Source organism: Gadus macrocephalus, chromosome 8 (assembly GCF_031168955.1).
Source record: "Gadus macrocephalus chromosome 8, ASM3116895v1".
Lineage (NCBI taxonomy): Eukaryota > Metazoa > Chordata > Actinopteri > Gadiformes > Gadidae > Gadus > Gadus macrocephalus.
This window is the reverse complement of record NC_082389.1, coordinates 5408324-5424264: the sequence shown is the minus strand read 5'-3', so window position 1 is coordinate 5424264 and position 15941 is coordinate 5408324. Positions and strand designations below refer to the sequence as shown.

Sequence of the window (15941 nt, the reverse complement as noted above, 5' to 3'; positions counted from 1 at the left end):
TCGCACATGGCTTATTCAAGTTGCGCGCTAGACATTCTCTAAAGTGTCGAGACTCAAGCACTTAACTTACCTTAACCGATTGTTCCATACAAATGGTTAGTTAACGATTTAACAACTTCAACATCTGCTATTACAGTCGTTATTTTTTTGTAGGACTTGGGCTAATGACCTTGCACAGAGGGAAAACCATCTACACCACTTGTCATTGATTTCTATGCATTCACTGATCTTTACAGATGGGTTTGTTTTAAGCCATTGAATATACCGTAATTGCTCTGCCATGCAACACATTATAAGCTACACATGTTTGTTAAATGAGAAATATGGTCTGGGTCACATTGAAACAGTAACAGTTGTATAACAGTAATTATACAAACATTATACCAACATTGCAACAGGCAAGTTTATTCAAACATCACACTAACAAGAACACAATAAGAACAGTAACTAATAAAAAAAAAGATAAATGATTTAACAACACTGAACATACTGAACAGAGGCAGGGGAAAAGGACAGAGGAAGAAGACTTGTCCGTTGTCACAGCATCAAGGTCCGACTGTAGAGATCAAGAAAGGAAGAGGCATGAGGAGAACAACAGAACACTGCTCTCTCTCGTTGTGTGGTGAGAACTGATACAAAATCGATAACAACAACAATGCCGCCATTTTCTTTATTTTTTGTAACCTACAATAAATAAAGCAGGCTTCCAGTCAATGGAAAAATGGCTTCTCCCCACCGGCGATTGTTGTTGTTTACGATTTTCTATCAGTTCTCACCACACAACGACGTCTCATCTTTGCTCCTTGAATGTCGATATGTAATGGTATGGAGTTATTGAAACTTACTACGTGTAAAAAAGACTAGAAATTGAATGTTTATTTTTCATTGAATGTTTACATAAAGTTGCACTGGGTGCCTTTAAGTCTCAAACAGTAACTTATAGAGCGCAACAGTGACCGCCCCCTTTTTGAACATCTCTGGTTCCCGAAGTAAAGTTCCCATACATTTTCTCTGTTGACTTTTCTTAAAATCGTCATATAGAATTTTAAACACGGAACCAAGCCAATCATTCGTCAAGGTAGTCGTGACCATAAAACGTTTGATTTGAGGCAAAGTGATATTTTGGAAAACGGAGGAAAAGGCAGCAAGACTTTGTACGTTATTTATTTGCGAACGAGTGAGGAACAATTATCCCATACACCACCATTGCATGCTTTTTCGCAAATGATTGGTGCTCGCTTTTAACAGAAAACCTTTATTGCATCCGGGAAAGTGAAGTGGTCGATGACTGCTGCCACTTTATAGAGAAATTATGATTTCCCTTCGATTATTGGAAAGTTAGAGTTGTAAAAATTGAAGAGGAAATTAGCTGTAGGCCAACGTTGAAAAATATGTTGAAATAGAATATATGGTCAAAGGAAAAATATGACATACAAATGACATTTGTAGTAAACGCTGGCAATGCATTATGTTGAATGAATACGTAGCCTAACTGGAATACGAGAATGAATTCACATGTATTAAAAACGAGTAACGTTATCACGCGGTGACTGCAGTCAGAAACGAATGAACCTGACTGCAGTCCTTCGCACAAACACAGAAGGTGGTCTTCGTATGCGTCAAGGCAAGCGTCTGTAGGTGATGTGCAGGTGCTGCGTCATGGCTGCTTGTCCGTTGACATGGAAACTGTCTGCTCCAGCTTCCCGTCCGGTCAGAGCTGGAACACTCTAGAGACCTGAGAAAAAACTAATAAAGGATAGAACCCAATAGTTAGCGTAATAATAGCGTGTTTCTTGCGTCTTATAACCTGTGTCTTTATTATATTGTTAATACAAGTTGTGTCATATATTCTGTGTGTGTGTGTGTGTGTGTGTGTGTGTGTGTGTGTGTGTGTGTGTGTGTGTGTGTGTGTGTGTGTGTGTGTGTGTGTGTGTGTCGTGTTTCTTCATATTTTGTATAGCGTTTCCATCGACATGGGAAGTTCCTTCGTCCCTGACTGCAGTCACCGCGTGGTAACGTTACTCGTTTTTTAATACATGTGAATTCATTCTCGAATTCCAGTTACGTATTCATTCAACATTATGCATTCCCAGCTTTTATACTACAAATGTCATTTGTATGTCATATTTTTTCTTGGACCATATATTCAATTTCAACATATTTTTCAACATGTAGGCCTACAGCTAATTTCCTCTTCAATTTCTACAATTCTAACTTTCCAATAATCGAAGGGAAATCATCGTTTATCTGGTAGGCTATCAAGTTCACTGGCAGCAGTCGACCACTTCACTTCCCCGGGTGCAGTAAAGGTTTTCTGTTAACAGCGAGCCCCAATCAGTCGTGTTACACTTTAGGATTATGGGTAGTGTGGACATTGACTATAATTTGTTTTTCTAAAACCTTGATGCTTACGTCTTTAACTCGTGGCTTCTGCCGGAGCATGTACCATCGATTCAAAATAAAACGGCGCGTGGACCGGGGCCAGATTAACAAATCATAGGCCCCTGGGCACAAATGTCTGAAAAAGTTTCTTTCGTGTGGTGCCCCCCCACTGGCTGGGAATGGTTGGGGCCCCTGGGCACAGTGCCGTGGGCCCTAATGGTAGATCCGGCCCTGCGCGTGGTACGTAGACTATGAATGGAATTTTTACTTCCGGAACCACTGTTGCGCTCTATGGGCTCACTCCTACTTAATAAGTGTTTGTAGTAACGCAGTTTAAAAGAACGGCGTTAGGTAACGCCATTCTTTATCAGTAACGGACTAATCGAACTAATTACTGTTACCGTCGTTACAACGCCGTTACCGTTACTGTACGTTAAATGCGGTGCGTTACTATGAATTGATTGAATACACTGCGTAATCTGAACGCACCCCTGGCTCCAAACACAAACTACTAGCGAGGAGACCGGATGGGTTAAAGGGGACCTATTATGCTTTTTCGACTTTTATGACTTATAAACGTTATAATTATTGATAGTCATGTTTAACCATACTAAAGTGTCAAATAATGACGTACATCATGCATTTCGACGTATTCCCTGGTGACAGTCTGGGGTGACAGTCTGGGGTGGCTGTGCAGAGCGCTGAACACTCGGGACAACGTTTGCGATTCACTTGTTCACATTTCCGGGAAAATCATCTACGTAGACAGAGGCACTCCTGCCGCGCCCCCATATGCCTGGTCAAATCTGCCCGCGCGCGCTTCAAGGAAGGTAACCAATCACAACGGAGTTGGGTTGGCAGGAGGGGGGCGAGGGGGCGGAGAAGGACGAAACCGACCGTTGACAGAGAATGCTGAAAGCGCCCAGATGAGAGGAAGAGTTTCCCGAAAATCTACATCGTTTTTTGTGTATGGTTAAACATGACTATCAATCATTATAACAACGTTTATAGGTCATAAAAGTCGAAAAGCATAATAGGTCCCCTTTAACGAGATAAGCGTTTATGATTGGCTAAGGCAGAGTCATGTTTCATGGTAGCCAATCGGAGCCAGTGTTTTTACACACAAGCCAGGACACGTGTGCCACACACACGCACACGCCAAACAGATTCGATGAAGCAGCAGAAATGGCGAGTCCGGAGCAATCCGATGAAAAGTTGGAATTTTCTGTAGCATTCGGCAGATGTTCCACAGCCTTTGCAACCAAGCAAATACAAATTCAGTTGGAAGTATATCAGGGCCTTGAATGGGCAGTCAACCATCTAACACATTAAGGCCAAGTGAAAACTGCTCAGAAAAATCCAAATTCTTTGACATAGCAACTTTCTTTTTTTACAGAACCGCAAATAGTTACTTTTCCACTTTTTTTTGGAACAAGTAGTGAGTAACTATAACTAATTACTTTTTTAAAGTAACTTTCCCAACACTGTACTTAAACCGGTCCTTGGAATTCTGTGCCCTGAGTGCATTTTGTACTTTGGTGGAATTCGATATGCCAAGTTATCTTACTGCGCTAGGACTGTCAATGTGATTTATTAACCTCACTTGAGAAAAGGATAAGGTCCATTTTAAAACAAGCTCCACAGCCACAATGCATTGCGTTTTGCCACTTCGTGAAGCACCCTCATGACGGCATTCGTGTTAAACTGTATGGCGGCCAAGTGAACAGCGAGATTCCAATTATATGTAAATGCAACATGAATTCAAGTCTTGTCTGTACAATACATGTTTATACATAAACAATAAAACCATTGAATAGTGCATGAGATGTTCTCCTTAATCCTTGGTGATTACCCATATGTGCAAAGCAAAGTTTTGAGGTTGAAATAATAAAGTGAACAGCGAGATTCCATTTATATGTAAATGCAACATGAATTCAAGTCTTGTCTTCCATTTCCGGCCACATAAATTGCAGATCAGGTAATTATTTTTTTCGCACAAACACAGAAGGTGGTCTTCGTATGCGTCAAGGCAAGCGTCTGTAGGTGATGTGCAGGTGCCGCGTCATTGGCTGCTTGTCCGTTGACATGGAAACCGTCTGCTCCAGCTTCCCGTCTGGTCGGAGCTGGAACACTCTGGAGACCTGAGAAAAAATGAATAAAGGATAGAAGGGAGCAAGGATGGAAGACGTTTAAAAATTACATGCTGACCAGCCTGTCACACAGCAACTATATGTATTGTCCATAAATTGGAGCATTATCGCTATTCCAAGATAAAAAGCTGAATTAATGTAACCCTACTGGTAAGGGTTATCAATCAAACTTAATTTATATAGCGCCTTTTGTGCAAAATTGCAATACAAGGTGATTAATACAATGAAAATGAAGAATATGGATTAAGACCTGAGCTGAATGAGGTTTCTTTTAAGATGGAGTCATACAGAAAGTTCAAATGCAGCTTTAATGCTATCAGACACAAGCCAGAGTCACTTGGGTAAATGAATGGCTCGTTAGACAGTCCACACTGCAGCCATACCTCCTTGACGTGGGGCTCCTTGGCAAACGATGTCCTGGCCAGAGCGTGGGTGTGCAGGCTCAGCTGCTTTCCCACCAGCTCCCCCTCCTCAACCTCCACCAGTCCTGCACACAGAGTCTCAGCTGAAGCATGACACAATAGATACAACAGCAACCGTTCACCAAGTGTGCCATCACATCTTTTAGCAGACGCATCATTAAACGGGTGACATTATGCCACAAGGAGAGACTGTCATTGGCCATCACAAGAAGATTGAAACTATGCCTTTTCCTGTGTCTTAAGTGGCTCTATCAAATGTTGCTTATCTATACGTCATACATCTAGGAGGACACGCCCACTTTTGATGTCAACAGAAATAGGCAGATTTTCAAACTGCTTCTAAGGGCTAATCACACTCGCATTATAAACCCCCTTTAAACTCAAAACTACTAAAAAGAAAGTCAGATGCATGCATTTTTCCAAAAGAGAGTGTACACACATTGGCGTTAAACTCGGTGTGCGTTGGGATGGTTGTCAAACTCTAGCTAGATACCAATCGGGCTACAGTCCCTCCATGGGATGTTGGCGTGTACTGCGCCATTGCATGTCAGGCAATTATTTTGAAGGCCGTGAATCAGGAACGTTGTGGGGTACCAGAGTTCTGTGCGACGATGAACGCCACTCGGTTGGTGCCCGTCTGCATTCGGATGAAGCCACACTCCCTGTGAAGTGGCTTCTTCGTCTCCACATCGGAGGCATTGAACCTGCGAACACAGGCGCCACAGAAACCTAGACCGACGTCTATATCCACCACAGGGTGTACGCTACAATGGAGTCATTTGTGCTTTCACAAATCCAGAGATTGAACGAAGGATCATTAAATTGAATAAACCAAATATAGCAATAGCAAAAGGGTTGTCATAGGACAACTGCAGGTGTTGCTCATAGCACCAATTATGGGTCTGCTATTTAGATCTACCAGGGTGGGCCAATAATAGGGTTAGGTGCGTGTGAAGAGATCACCCATTGACCATGTGACTTTGTAAATAAAAGTAGCAGAGACATAATTACTGTTATCAGCCATAGGTGTGTTTGTCCTAAAATGACACCTATGAAAATGAAGTACTGCATTGTTTTTGAATGACCACTTAACGCACGCACATAAAGTTGATGATGGGCTGTCCCACTTGGGTGAAGTGGAGGGCCTCCGTGTAGCGGAAGGGCTTTAGGCTGGGGAAGGACCCCTCTCCGGGCTCGACTGATTCCCAGTTACCCAGGAGCCAATCAAGAGGAGAGATGGCTTCGTTCAGCTTAGCTAATGTTGGAAAACAGAAATAGAACACACACTTCGGGAGGTAGAAATGGATCAAATGTATGCTTGCTAAATGTCCACAAGGTGCCAGTAGTTCAAGGTGAGGACACAAGCAGGCAGCACCAGGGAAACAAACGTTGTAGCGCAACATTGTTGAGCGCATGAATGAGACCCTTACGTAGACCTACACGGTTTATAAAAATATATAGATACCTCTTGGATATTTTTTTATAGAACGGTCCAAATAAAGTCAGATATATTAGGTGTTAAGGCAGCCTAGCATCTTAGTAAGTATTTATCTCAAACGAAAACCTTTCAAAATAATTCGGTTGTTGCAGCGTTCTCTATTAAAACAGGTTATATATATACGAGTATGCGGTCCATGGTGTATGGCCTCGAACACAAGGATCTACTTTCTGTGCATAAACAATAAAGGTCATGCTGTTGAAGACTAGACTATATGGAGCTTGTTACCTGGCTGGTGGAACGGGCACGCCATCGATAAGTTTGACCCGGCGGATCACTGATACAGATATCAATGAAGATCAAATACATCCGCGTTTGCGTCTGGATCATAAACCCGTGCTTTACGACATTAAAAAAGGATCATGGGAATTGTAGTGAAAACAGAATAAATATGTTGCCTTTTACGTCGTTGTGTGGGTTTCACAAGACAACTTTTTGATAAAATAGTGACCATTTTATTGACATCCTACAATCATTTGAGCAATAGTCATGCATGCAGTAAAAATTCCATACACATGCATTTCACCCATAAACATTTACCCCTTTGCAGTGTGAAACATGTGGCTTTTTTTTTTTTTTTTTATTAAGGAATCAATGTGTTCCAAAGCTCAAACATGAGCATCTGCTTCAGTATCATTCATATATTAGTTTAAACTTTCTCCTCATTTGATCGCCCAGGCCTGGGTTAGGTGTTCTGGGGGCCCGGGGGGGACGACGACGACGACGACTGCATTCAGTGTCCAGTGGTAATGTCATGAGCGTCCACCTCTCTGCTCAGTCCTTGCTCTTTTTGCAGTTCTTGAGGGCATCTGCCAAGGCGTGCAGTGCCATGTCAGCGTTTGACTTCTTGCAGTTGTATCCCATCAGTCCAATGCGCATTACCTAATGGCATATAAGAATTAACACTCAGGACTAAATTCAAATAATGATCAATCGTAGCCTGAATCTTAAAACCACATGTAATCACGCACACATACAAACACTCAGACGCACGCACACACACACATACACACACACACACACACACACATACCACGCACACACACACACACACACACATACCACGCACACACACACACACCGACACACAAACATACACACACACCACCTGTCTTTACCATGCCGATGGAGGGCCCCAGGCCCCCGGTCATCTCCATGTTGTGATTCTTCATCATGTACACCAGCAGCTCCCTCCAATTGTAGCCCTTGGGGATGGCGATGGTGGTCACCGAGGGCAGCCTCAGGTCCTGCAACAACCAGGCGTCACATGATATGTTTAACATACACAGAACCTACAGTCATTAGTTGGTCACTTGTTACGCTGAGTATGGATTCTTCTGTACTGGGGTTCTGTCTAAAGCAAGGGTTCTGGAACAATGGCAATTCACCTTATCACGGATGAAGAGGGTGAGGCCCAAGTCCTCCAGCCCCTTGTAGAGGTAGGCCGCCAGTTCCTTGTGTTGCCGCCAGGATTCCTCCAGCCCCTAGGGGGAGACAGAGACCAGAGCACCGTTGTGTCGTAATGCACCGCATTGCAACGTGACCTTGACGAACAAACCCAGGCCCGGTGCCACGAGGGGGCAAAAGGATGTAATGCCTCCTCGGTACAGACATTGTGCCCCCTAAGTTTAGGATCCATATTCTGTGTCTCTATTACCCACTAATGCATCAAAGTTATTTACCAGCTGGAAAAAACTATTTGTGATTGGCCATCCCAAAAGAAGGGCGGGGCCAGTTAAAGTTATGTACAGAAAAATAAATATGTTTCACTGAGTAGCTGAATCGAATATCTGAATCAAAAAAGATGCAGCCGGGTTGGGCTTGTATCATTCTGTTATTATTCAGCTTTTTGGAAATGCGTTCTTGTGTGTGTTCTTCAATATGTTAAAGTTTTGGAAGTTGTAGCATGCGTACCTTCTCAGCAAGAATGGCCAGACTCTCTCTTAAGGAAAAGAACCCAGAAACTGGGCCTGTGTGGTGGTATCTAAAACAAACGGTGAACAGTGATCATTCATGGCTGTTATATAACGTATTCTTGGTGCCCTGCGGGTTGAAACAGTTTGGACTTTGGGTTGCTGCCATACCCTGCTGATATATTTAACCAAAACGTTACATAGTAACAATAATAAACAATATTTAGTCAGCGCTTTTCTAAACAACAAACACAAACACACAGGGGCAAACAAAATGGGGTCATTTCAGAGCACCCTCTATGGTTTACATGCGTTTCAGTTGAGGTCACACACTGCATAGTTGATGGTAGTGGACTTACGCTCGGACTGTCTGGCCATCGCAACCCCAGTAGTTGGAAAGATGAGTCATATCCAAGAGGTAGGACACAGGCTTGGTTTTCCTGTTAAACATCTTGTCACTGGAGAGGGGGTAACAAGGTGTGTTATTGATATTGATTACTGGGACCCATATTTCTGTTTTTGAATTTCATGCATCATTTCTTTTCTTTATTTATTTACGCACGCACGTGGACACACACACACACACACACACACGCACTCACGCACGCACGCCCGCGCACACACACACACACACACACACACACACACACACACACACACACACACACACACACACACACACACACACACACACACACACACACACACACACACACACAAAGTCTCTTTACCATGCTCTTTCGTTGAAGGAAATGGGAGCTGTTCCCGGGGGCGAATTTAAAGCTTTCTGAGAGCCAGTGTACAGTATGTCAATTTCTAGAAAGAGGGTATATACAAAGTTAATCATGATCCAACATGAAGGAACAAACACACAAAAACACACTTGCCCTCATGTGTATCAAAACACGCACGCACACAGTGACCCTTACTTTGGTTGTCCATGAAGATGGGTGCTGCCCCCATTGACGCAACAGTGTCAACCAGGAAGAGACAGTTGTGCCTTGGAAAAGAAAAAAAGTCATGATTTGATTTGATTTGCCCTTAGGGGAGCCACGCCAGCTCACACTGTATTGTTGGAGGAGAACCTACTTTTGACAAATGTCTCCGATGCCGTCCATGGGGTGACAGAGACCGGCAGAGGACTCTCCGTGTGTGAGGAAGAACAGCACCGGCTTGTGTTTGGCCATGGCCTATGAAACATGAAAGACCCCTAGCATGAAGTTAGCCGGCTCAACTGCATTATGTGTATATTGTCTTTTAAATGATGTATAGTTTGATCTTAAGTACAATGTACATTAAATGTCATATACACATATACATATATATATTATATATCATACCATAAATAACATTAATAAGCCTATCGAACATCCTTACGAAGCATTTAGGCCTGTAGTACCTGTTCAATTTCCGTATTGGAGAAAAGTTGCCCTGGTGTTTTTACCATTTTATGTACATTAGCACCTACAAAGGAAAACAAAAATCAATATTATCGTAGCAACCAGAGGATCTTGTCAATAGCCTCATTATAGTTTATATATCGATAATTGATTGATATATAGTCACATATAGATCTAAATTAACATCGATTATCCCCTTTGCGGACGGAGCGGGTCCCCTCGTAAAACCGTGCGTAAAAAGACCTACCCATTCGCTCGGCTATTTCCGCTACTCGTTCTCCCCAGATTCCGTTGACGGCAACAAGCACACTTTCTCCAGGTTCCACTGTGTTAAAAACGGCACACTCCATGGCAGCATGACCAGAGCCACTCATGGATATCGTCATGTTGTTTTCGGTCTGGAAGATGTATTGAATCCCTTTCTTGATGTCGTTCATGATCTGGTAAGATTAAGTGGGAAAACAACAGACAGGTTAGACCTTATTCTTTATAACATATTAGTAAATAAATAAATATTAAATCACATTATTATAAACGATGCGTTTTGAGATTAGATGTATAGGCCTAGTCGTCATGGAATGCAGTCTATTAATGAAAAAAAATGGAAAACCAAATACCCAGCATTTAGCCTACCTCATACATTTCTGGGTGCAAATGACCGATTATCGGCCTGCCCCCGGCCGCTAGAACACGTGGCGGGACGTTGGAAGGCCCCGGTCCAAACAGGTAACGGTTTGGGACTTCGAGCGGCCGCAGGAGGGCCGCGGGAGGCGGGATAGTCAGGGAAGACATCGAGCGATCCAGGCGCATGAGTAGCGGAGCGCTCCTAGGGGCCAGCGAACTCTCCAGGGCCGCTGCCGTGTTTTGCGCCAGCAGCGCGCCCCGGCTGAACACTGCCCTCTGCATCATTGCTGGAGATCCTCGTTCCTGGGAATGCTAGAGTACTTCGGACAGACTGACCTCGACTCGGACATTTGGCGAAGATTTAAAACAAAGTTCTTTGACCTATTGGTCCCAGAGCCATTTGCGTCACTCACGTAATAGATGGGGGTGGTTTTGGGGTGTGTGTGTGTGTGTGTGTGTGTGTGTGTGTGTGTGTGTGTGTGTGTGTGTGTGTGTGTGTGTGTGTGTGTGTGTGTGTGTGTGTGTGTGTGTGTGTGTGTGTGTGTGTGTGTGCGCGCGCGTGCGTGCGTGTGTGTGTGTGTGTTCTATCAAAATCATTGATGATACTTTAACGAGATGTTCAATGTTTGACTTTGGATAAGGAGAGTTAATGGATAAAATGATTATATAATATTATGTTCATTTGAGAAAAAATACAAAAGTGTAAGATAAGAAGATTTATGATCCAATATATAGCGATTTGTAAACAGCTAATCAGAGTGTCAGAGTCAGAGAGGAGTGTTCCTGTTTCAAGAGACATGATTGGCTGAGCAGACAGTCCCACAGATAGCACGGATGTGCCTTCTTTTCACAATTTCTAGATATGTTTCTATACATTATGGGGTTATTGAATGTAATTGAAAAAAACATCACATTATATTATCATTACTTGAGATATGTTTTTAATTTGTTACAATATGAAGGCTACAGTGATAGAAATAATATCAAGAACACTCTTTGTCAACAAATACTCCCAAAAGCTCAGAAAGTCTCACAAAAAAAACAGTTACATTGGTAATGACTAACTGCCCGTTCACCTCAAGGTCCAATGCCATGCATCTGGTACAAACAAGATTATGGCCATGGTTGCACTTGCACTCTAGACCATATGTCCCTAAACTCAAGTTACAAAGCATTTTATTACACCTTGGAAAAACACAAAATCGAACAAGAATTTTTTTATATTTCTCTAACTGTAACTTGTTGTGTTAGAGAGAATATACTATGAGGTAAATGATTACTTCACATTCACCCTAACCTCGATAAATAAATATGAGTTGTGTTGTTTACCCCCTCATTGGCCTTTGCTCCACAGCAAGGGCCCCAGCACATTAGCCCCCCAGAGATAAAGAGAGAGAGAGAGAGAGAGAGAGAGAGAGAGACACAGACTGTTAAACAGGGAGAGTGAGAGAGAGATAGAGAGAGAGAGAGAGAGAGAGAGAGAGAGAGAGAGAGAGAGAGAGAGAGAGAGAGAGAGAGAGAGAGAGAGAGAGAGAGAGAGAGAGAGAGAGAGAGAGAGAGAGAGATAGAGAGAGAGAGAGAGAGAGAGAGAGAGAGAGAGAGAGAGAGAGAGAGAGAGACACAGACTGTTAAACAGGGAGAGAGAGAGAGAGAGAGAGAGAGAGAGAGAGAGAGAGAGAGAGAGAGAGAGAGAGAGAGAGAGAGAGACATAAAGAGATAGAGAATTGTAGCTTCAGACCTATAATAAATGTATGCGTTCAACTTATTATTGAGTCCGATAACCTGAACAATTCGACCTTATGACACAGCGGGTACGGAGAAGATAACAACTAGGCCTATAGCACACAGGTCAAACATTTACACAAATAGTACACACAAAAATAGTTTCTGGGGTAGCAAGACTCAAATAAGAAGACCAATAAACTTCTTATCGTCTGCATTGTTAATAAAACCGTGTAATTAAAGGCCTCCAGAGAACCAAATAAAGAGGCCTGGAGACATAACATCATGTGTTAATTGTCCACTGTTAAAGTGCCCCTGCACTGTCGTCCCCGCTGTATCAGACCGAACGAGCTGCGTTGCTCTGCTCGCCCCATCCCACTGCGATGATGCTGATGCTGATGTCATCATCCTATTCCCTAAACATCCCCGTCACAGTCTGTTCGGCCATTTCCCACCCCCAGCCTCCCCCCGCAGATATACAAGGGCGGGCCGCAGTCGCAGCACACCGCCTGTACACCCATCCTCCTAGTTAACCATCTGCTCAGTCTCCAGCTCCAGCCCTGCCTCCTCCTCCTCCTCCAGATGTTTTCCGCTCTCTGATTGACGCAGCACCATCTTCCAGACTCCAGCTCGTCCATCCCCAGTAAACTCGGTCCGAGCATCTCTCGAATCGCTCGCTACAGGGGCGGATTCGACACGCATGGATGCGCTACGAGATGCTGTTCGCTGATGGAACAGATGGAGAAGAAAAATAAATAACAGGAAACATCGGATGACGCCCACATATTTTTTGTAACATTATAAGCAGCCGCGGTCGTCGAGTCTGGGCGTTTAGGTAAGATGATGATGACTATTTCTGACGAGGTGGCATAGTGGCGCAGAGGTGGCCAGGCTGGCAGGCTCCTCCTCATGATGTGCGTTGTCTATGTTGGTGTTTTTCCTTTGCCTTGTGTCATCTGAGCTTAAAAACAGACCGTAGAGACAGGCGCTAGAATGTCAACAATTTCCTAAATGGTTGAATCGAGGCTACCGTCGAAGATGGAGTGAAGGTATAGCCTACGATGATCTTACGAGCTTGAATTGGTGTATATCAGTTGACATGGCATAATTTCGTAAAATAACTACCTCCCAAAAAGCCATGGTGACAATTCAAAATAATAACACAAAATGGTGTGCGTTTTGACGCAGCGGTGGAGTAGGGTTGGTGCTGATGGAGGCGATGTTTACACGGACGGTATTGGAGCACAGCAGCGGCCTGCAGGAGCGCTTTTGAGGTGCGGCAGGCCAGCAAGATGGAGGGGAAAATATTTACATTCTATCGACTGCGATGAGAGAAAATTGTCATCGCATGTTGTAGGCGCGGTTGCGTCGCGATTTGGTGGCATGCCATGTGTCCGTTAAGGCGTTTTCCCCCTCTATTTTGGGAATGAAAGCGTAGATTCTCGCGGAAAGCAGAGGCAGGTGATTTTAGGTGGGGAAGAGAACACGCAGCCATTTTATTGTAGAATTGCAATGATGGTAGTCTCAATGATGCTGTTCCAGCTTCTTGTGGCACGTCGATTCGGTTTTCCGCTGGTAGTCTAGCTATGATAAATACTAAACACAATCTGCTGCCATTAGATGTATAGGCCTATAATATGTATGGAGCTATGCTTATGCTTATGACGAACGCAGCTGCATGGACTAATCAGAAAACCTACTGCCAACAAATAGGCCCACTATATTTGTTAATGCATATTTATTTGTGTTGGGACAGAGACCCGCAACACAACGTATTTCAAAAACACTGAACGGCACCTCCACAAGTGATGTCACTCACTCCTATGTTCCTAAATGTGTCTTATAGGTGCTTGGTGTCGCGTGGTTGAGCCGGCCTCTTACAGATCGACAGACAGTCTTCTTGCAGTAGCAGCATCGTCAACCCTTACCCCCCCCACCCACTGGCACCATGGCTACGGCCTCTGTCAAGGTGGCGGTGAGGGTCCGACCCTTCAACTCCAGAGAAATGGGGAAGGACAGCAAGTGCATCATCCAGATGTCGGGGAACACCACCAGTGAGTATCAGCTGCCTGTCATCACCTACCCTTAAGACACTGAAGCCTATGTAGTGGAGGGAGAAACAACAACAAACTAAAGACTGTGAGGACATGACATATCAAACTAAAGACTGGAGCAGAGAGGAAATAACATAACAAACTAAAGACTGTGAGGACATAGCATAACAAACTAAAGACTGGAGCAGAGAGGAAATAACATAACAAACTAAAGACTGTGAGGACATAGCATAACAAACTAAAGACTGGAGCAGAGAGGACATAACATAACAAACTAAAGACTGTGAGGACATAGCATAACAAACTTAAGACTGTGAGGAGAGAGAAGACATAATATAACAAATGAAGACTGATTCAGAGAGGATAATTAAAATGAATTCTCTTCCCAAGGCATTAAATCAACAACTACATCGTCAACTACCACTTAGCATGCATAGAAGTGATTCAATCAATGATTAAAAGCCTAAAACAACTAATAATAATAATAATAATACATTTAATTTAGAGGCGCCTCTACTACACAGAGTTCTCTTCGTACTAGTACACCTGAGTCCATCTTTTAAAATAAGAACTCTGCTGTACATTCCCACGCAACTCAAGGGCTTATACAAGGCTAAAGTACACAAAGAAAGTGGCTTTAAACCTTTGAGTTTTAATATGTTAAAGCTCACTCAGATTATGAATCACTTCCCACTCGGTCCTAGGCTATTTGGAGACCTTGTCTGTGTGGCGTTCATCGTGGTAGTGGGGAGGCCGGAGAGAAGTATGCAGGGTGCCTGCCAGCCAAAGGCAGACTAACAAAGGCCTTTGTCAGAGCTAAGGGTTGTAGCTCGCCAGCGTGTGTGAACGGTGTGTGTGTGTACGTTGTGTGTACATTTGGTGTGTGCGCGTATGGTGTGAGTGTGTGTGTGTGTGTGTGTATGAACGGTGTGTGTGTACGGTGTTTGTTCGTGTGTGTGTGTGTGTGTGTGTGTGTGTGTGTGTGTGTGTGTGTGTGTGTGTGTGTGTGTGTGTGTGTGTGTGTTTGTGTGAAGTGATCTCTATAGTTCTTGACTCTCATCACACCAGCCACAGGAACCAAAGGCTTCCTTGTTTGTGTGTGTGGATTGTGTGTGTTTCTGGATGTGTGAGAGTGGGAGTGTGTGTCTGTCTATGTAACTGTGAGAGCGAAAAAAAAGTGTGTATTTCGGTGTGAGAGTGTGTCTCTCCGTGTGAGTGAGTTTGTGTGTGTGTGTGTGTGTGTGTGTGTGTGTGTGTGTGTGTGTGTGTGTGTGTGTGTATGTGTGTGTGTTGCCGGGGATACGGCCGGGCCTTTGTGCCTGTTACTGTTTCGATGATGACCTCATTCTCGAGTGTTAAAGAAACAGCTGATTAACAGTTCTGTTGTGTCAGCCTGTCTTTGAGTACCAGCCCCACATGTGAATCCTACCTCTTCTCGATGTTAGTAATCCACTTTTGTTGTTGGAATTGTCCGCAAGGGGCTTTTGTGAATCTGTTCAGAATTCATTTAGTCCTGGTTCTAGTAAGTGTCAAAGGCCTATTGAGAGAGAGAGAGAGAGAGAGAGAGAGAGAGAGAGAGAGAGAGAGAGAGAGAGAGAGAGAGAGAGAGAGAGAGAGAGAGAGAGAGAGAGAGAGAGAGAGAGAGAGAGAGAGAGAGAGAGAGACGAGAGAGAGAGAGAGAGAGGAGGAGAGAGAGAGAGAGAGAGAGAGGTGGGGAGGGAGAGAGAGAGGTGGGGGAGGGAGAGGGAGAGAGAGAGAGAGAGAGAGGTGGGGGAG

The 15941-nt window shown here is 43.8% G+C and overlaps 3 protein-coding genes across 3 annotated transcripts in view; 1 reads left to right on the top strand and 2 right to left on the bottom strand.

Moving 5' to 3' along the window:
• Nucleotides 1-3957: 3957 nt before the first annotated feature.
• thap4 (THAP domain containing 4) lies at nt 3958-6851 on the bottom strand. Its single transcript, XM_060058312.1, has 5 exons — nt 6681-6851; nt 6056-6209; nt 5549-5658; nt 4916-5019; nt 3958-4523 (listed from the first exon to the last, which is right to left on the bottom strand). The coding sequence occupies exons 1-5, from the start codon at nt 6703-6705 to the stop codon at nt 4407-4409; spliced, it is 510 nt and encodes a 169-aa protein (XP_059914295.1). The 5' UTR covers nt 6706-6851; the 3' UTR covers nt 3958-4406.
• Nucleotides 6852-6884: 33 nt separating this feature from the next.
• agxtb (alanine--glyoxylate and serine--pyruvate aminotransferase b) lies at nt 6885-10741 on the bottom strand. Its single transcript, XM_060058309.1, has 11 exons — nt 10399-10741; nt 10013-10205; nt 9765-9829; nt 9455-9555; nt 9295-9365; nt 9097-9181; nt 8725-8823; nt 8367-8436; nt 7841-7936; nt 7571-7699; nt 6885-7334 (listed from the first exon to the last, which is right to left on the bottom strand). Exons 1-11 carry the CDS (start codon nt 10672-10674, stop codon nt 7227-7229), a joined length of 1293 nt encoding a protein of 430 aa, XP_059914292.1. The 5' UTR covers nt 10675-10741; the 3' UTR covers nt 6885-7226.
• Nucleotides 10742-12562: 1821 nt separating this feature from the next.
• kif1ab (kinesin family member 1Ab) overlaps nt 12563-15941 on the top strand; it is a 34663-nt gene continuing 31284 nt past the window's right edge. The window contains 2 exon segments of the mRNA XM_060058281.1: nt 12563-12946; nt 13958-14171. Of these exon segments, the coding sequence (XP_059914264.1) occupies nt 14060-14171 (112 nt within the window). The 5' untranslated portion in view covers nt 12563-12946; nt 13958-14059.

What these genes read in the sequence shown, in the direction of transcription:
- thap4 (XM_060058312.1), bottom strand. Translation starts at nt 6,705, where the DNA reads ATGGCGTGCCCGTTCCACCAGCCAG. An exon ending in GTGCCCGTTCCACCAGCCAG is followed by an intron (nt 6,210 to 6,680) that starts GTAACAAGCTCC and finishes TTCCAACATTAG; the next exon opens with CTAAGCTGAACGAAGCCATC. An exon ending in CATCGTCGCACAGAACTCTG is followed by an intron (nt 5,020 to 5,548) that starts GTACCCCACAAC and finishes CTCTGTGTGCAG; the next exon opens with GACTGGTGGAGGTTGAGGAG.
- agxtb (XM_060058309.1), bottom strand. Translation starts at nt 10,674, where the DNA reads ATGATGCAGAGGGCAGTGTTCAGCCGGGGCGCGCTGCTGGCGCAAAAC. An exon ending in TGCACCCAGAAATGTATGAG is followed by an intron (nt 10,206 to 10,398) that starts GTAGGCTAAATG and finishes TAATCTTACCAG; the next exon opens with ATCATGAACGACATCAAGAA. An exon ending in TGGCCATTCTTGCTGAGAAG is followed by an intron (nt 7,937 to 8,366) that starts GTACGCATGCTA and finishes GTCTCCCCCTAG; the next exon opens with GGGCTGGAGGAATCCTGGCG.